Source organism: Mastomys coucha, unplaced genomic scaffold, assembly GCF_008632895.1.
Source record: "Mastomys coucha isolate ucsf_1 unplaced genomic scaffold, UCSF_Mcou_1 pScaffold15, whole genome shotgun sequence".
Taxonomy (NCBI): domain Eukaryota; kingdom Metazoa; phylum Chordata; class Mammalia; order Rodentia; family Muridae; genus Mastomys; species Mastomys coucha.
Window position 1 is genome coordinate 74,531,845 of NW_022196897.1, and position 4,297 is coordinate 74,536,141.

The 4,297-nt window shown below is 33.8% G+C and overlaps 1 protein-coding gene across 1 annotated transcript; it reads right to left on the minus strand.

Moving 5' to 3' along the window:
- Positions 1-3,047: 3,047 nt before the first annotated feature.
- LOC116092166 (olfactory receptor 5D13-like) lies at positions 3,048-3,992 on the minus strand. The gene has a single exon (XM_031373515.1). It carries the CDS (start codon positions 3,984-3,986, stop codon positions 3,048-3,050), a length of 939 nt encoding a protein of 312 aa, XP_031229375.1. The 5' UTR covers positions 3,987-3,992.
- Positions 3,993-4,297: the final 305 nt, after the last annotated feature.

A 4,297-nucleotide genomic window follows, 5' to 3' on the forward strand; every position in this document is an offset into this window, starting at 1 on the left:
GACACTGAAGCTGCAGTCTGGGGAGTTTGTCTGATAGGCACGGAGTGAGCACAGCCTTGACAATACATGCACATGTATCATATGCTTTGGAATAAGGGCACTGCTTTAGGTTCACTAATTATTTTTAATTTTCAAAAAAAAAAAAAAAGAAATTCAGAGGTTAAAAAGAAAAAAATAGCCCAGCAGTGGTGGCATATGCCTTTAATCCTGACACTTGAGAGGCAGAGGCAGGTAGATTTCTGAGTTTGAGCCCAGCCTAGTCTATAGAGTGAGTTCCAGGATAGCCAGAGCTCTACAGAGAAACCCTGTCTAGGAAAAAAAAAAAAGTTCAGAGGTAAATCCAAATTCAGATATTTTTAACATTCTTACACAATACAATCTGTCAAAATTTAAAATCAGCAAAGTAATAACAATTATTAATAAAGTGTTTTAGCACATCAGTTATTTTAATTTATTCTTATTTTTGTGCCTATTATTAAACACATATTCTCCATATCAACATGAGAATTGTCCTTTTAAATAGTGTAAAGAATTGGGTTGAAATTTTGATGGGTATTGCATTGATTCCATAGACTTGTCTTCTGTACTATTTAAAAAATTGTCAGTATGCTGGGAGGGAGAGATTCACTTTTCATCAAGTTTCTGATGTCTGGTAGATTGATCATATTCTAATGAAGGTCATATAGCCAAGAATATATAAGCAGCAGAAATTCTCTTTATTTTGTTTTGTTTTTTAAGGGGGGAGTAAATTAGTTAGTAAAGATGGAAAAATGGATTTGAGAGAAGTAGGCTGAGTACACACACACACACCACAAGAACAAATTAACAGAAATCAACAAACATTGCTACTTGATCTTTCAACAGCAACAGTCTTAATTCTCCAATAAAAATACACAGAGTAATTGAATGAATGTGAAAACAAAACCTGTCTTTCGGCATCACTGAAGAAACCCACATTACCATCAAGTATAGGGTTGGAACAAAATTCTTAAAAGCATTAGATGTAAAAAATAAAAGCTGATGTAGTTATTTTAATATTTGACAAAATTGATTTCAAACTAAATCTTATATGAAAAGATATGGAAAAACACCACATACTTATCAAAAGAGAATCCATCAAGATGGCATTACAATTTGTAACATCTTAACCAAAACCAAAGACACATAGTTTATTAAAGGAACACTACTACAGCTTAAACCACATATTGACACTTGCACACTGGTAGAGCGAGACTTTCATTTTTCCACTTAAATAAAACTGTAGAGTTTCTTCTGCCTATATATTATTGGTTATTTAGCTTTCATTGGAACATGATCAATCTACTAGGCATTGAAAACAATGTAAAGTGAATAATTTTCTCTATAAGAAATAGACATTTTATTTTTTTCTTTTCCTTTATTGGAAATTTTCTTTATTTACATTTCAAATGTTATCTCATTTGCTTGTTTCCCTTCCAGAAACCCTCTATTCACCCCGCTCCCCTGCTCCCTAGAGGATGCACCCCCACTCACCCATTCCCGCCGCCCCATAGAAGACTAAGACAAATGGAATGCTTTTTAAGAAGATTCATTCACATCAGTAGTGCAATGAAAACCTACTTAGCAAAATTAGTCTCAAAACTGAAGAAAGACATGTCCTACTTTCAGAGAGAATTTTGATAATTTGGATTAATGACAAAACATAAAATTGAATAAAAGGATGAAAGACTTTTACATGTAACTGTCAAAAAGTTTTAGTAAAAAGAAGCTCAAAATTGTAAACAGTATATTTTATTGATGTAAACTCATGAGATTTTAAACAACAATAAAGACTATTATTTTATCTCATTGATTAAGCAGTAAAGTAAGTATTTTTGTTTTTTGTTTTTCTTTCTGTTTGTTGTTTGTTTGTTTGTTTTTTGAGACAGGGTCTCACTCTGTAGCCCTGGCTGTTTTTTGTTGTCTTGTTTTTTAAAGATTTATTTATTTATTATTTATAAGTACACTGTAGCTGTCTTCAGACATACCAGAAGAGGGCATCAGATATGGTTGTGAGCCACAATATAGTTGCTGGGATTTGAACTCAGGACCTCTGGTAGAGCTGTCAGTGCTCTTAACCACTGATCCACCTCTCCAGCCCACTTTTGTTGTTTACTAATGACTAAAATATTAAGAAAATTAAGTGATCAGTAGTACATTTTAAAAATTCAAACATTTGTCTATAATTGGTATAAGAGAATCTAGAATCAAATAGAATCTTACAACACTTAGAAAACTGAAAGCAGGAGAGATGATCTTCCCAAGGGTAGAACACATGAACAATATATAGGCAAGTGCCAAACTATCAATATTTTTGAAAACATACATACAAGTGCATTATACAAACTGAAATATTATGTTCAGGAATACATACATATGTCCATGTAGGTAGTTAATAACAGTGAAAAATCAGGCCATGAATTTGAACGGGAGTACAGAGAGTTACATGAGAGTGTTTAGAGATCAGAATGTGAAGAGAATAATGGAGTTATAATCTCAAAAGTAAAACAAAACAAAATGAAATGACTGTACATTGGTGATAGTAATCATTTCAACATGTGGTTCCTTATAAACATCATTTTGATAAAATAAATCTACACCCTTAATTTACATACTATATAATATCATATACATGTTTTATAGAGCATTACAAGTAAAAATGTTACAGGTTATTTGTGAGGACTTGAATGTTGATGCCATAAAAGAGCCAAAAGTCAAATAGGTAGCATTGATATAGAGTTATGAGGAAATATTATTCTCTTTTACATTCTTATTTACCAAATTCTAATTGAAAAGATTCTGAAATGTTAACTTTTCTTTAGCTGTTTAATGAGATTGAATCAGAGTACAGAATATTTGTATGAAACTATAGAAAATCCAACCCAAATGACATAATTTGCAACTAATATCAGATTAAAAACATAACGATGTATTTACTAAAAACTAATATGTGATTAATAGTATATATAAAAAGGTTTTTGTAGAATATGAATAAATACATGTTAAATTGAAAATGCATTCTAAAAGTATTATATTGACTGAGAGTGCAATTTTGAACTGATGAGCCTCTTCACTGTCTCTTTTACATCTTTGTTCCGTAGACTGTAGATGAGGGGGTTCAGCATGGGAATCAGGACTGTATAGAGCACAGTTGCTACTTTGACCAGGAGCTTTGAGCTCTTTGCGTTGGGTACACAGTAGAGAAGGAGAATAATCCCATGGAAGATACTGATGGCAGTCAGGTGGGAAGTACAGGTGGAGAAGGCTTTTCGGAGTCCACCTTTGGAAGGCATCTTGATAATTGTGACAACTATGAAGACATAGGAGGCCATAGTGATAAGAAGGCTACTACCCTCACTTAATATGGAAATGACTAAGCATACCTTCTGGCTGAAGGCGGGGTCAGAACAGGATACAGTGACGATGGCTGAATACTCACAGCCAAAGTGATCGATGATGCCAGGTTCACAATAAGACAGCTCTAAGAGAGTGTATGTGATTATCACAGCACACAGACCTCCCCACATATAACTTCCAGCTACTAAGAGAGCACACAATTGATGAGACATAGCAACAGTATAGAGTAAGGGGTTGCAAACAGCCACAAATCTGTCATAGGCCATCACTGCTAACATGAACATCTCTGTAATCACACATGCACAGCCAAAGAAAAACTGTGTCATGCAACCTTTAAAAGAAATAGTTCTATGTTCCACAATCAAGATCTCTAACAATTTTGGTGTGAATACACTAGAATAACATATATCCAAAAATGAAAGATGGCTCAGAAAAAAGTACATGGGTGTGTGAAGCTTAGGGTTGATCCTTCTGACCACAATTATGCCAACATTTCCTACCAGAGTGACTGTATAAATGGTCATTATCATAAGGAAGAGGGGTGGCTGGAGGTGTGGGTATTCTGAGAAGCCCACCAGAATAAATGTGATTACAGAACTCTGGTTTATCATTGCATGAGTTACCAGTTACAAAAAATTAAGAACAGGAAAATGAGAAGGAATTTAATCAGTAGGACTTGGCAGGGTTGAATAGTAGATGTGGAGATAAATCTTGAAATAAACAACAAAGACAGATGATGGTCACGTATTCAAAAATGTCCTTCTTTAGTTTAGATTCTTCACCTCAAACTCTCTATGACTCTGCAAGCTAGATCTGTTCTTTAATTCTATATTTTTCTCATCTGGAATAGAAATAAAAAATGAGACAGAGTCTAAGTTGAGTGCCCAAGCTGGCTTCCTATGATCTTGTTAGATTTTAGATT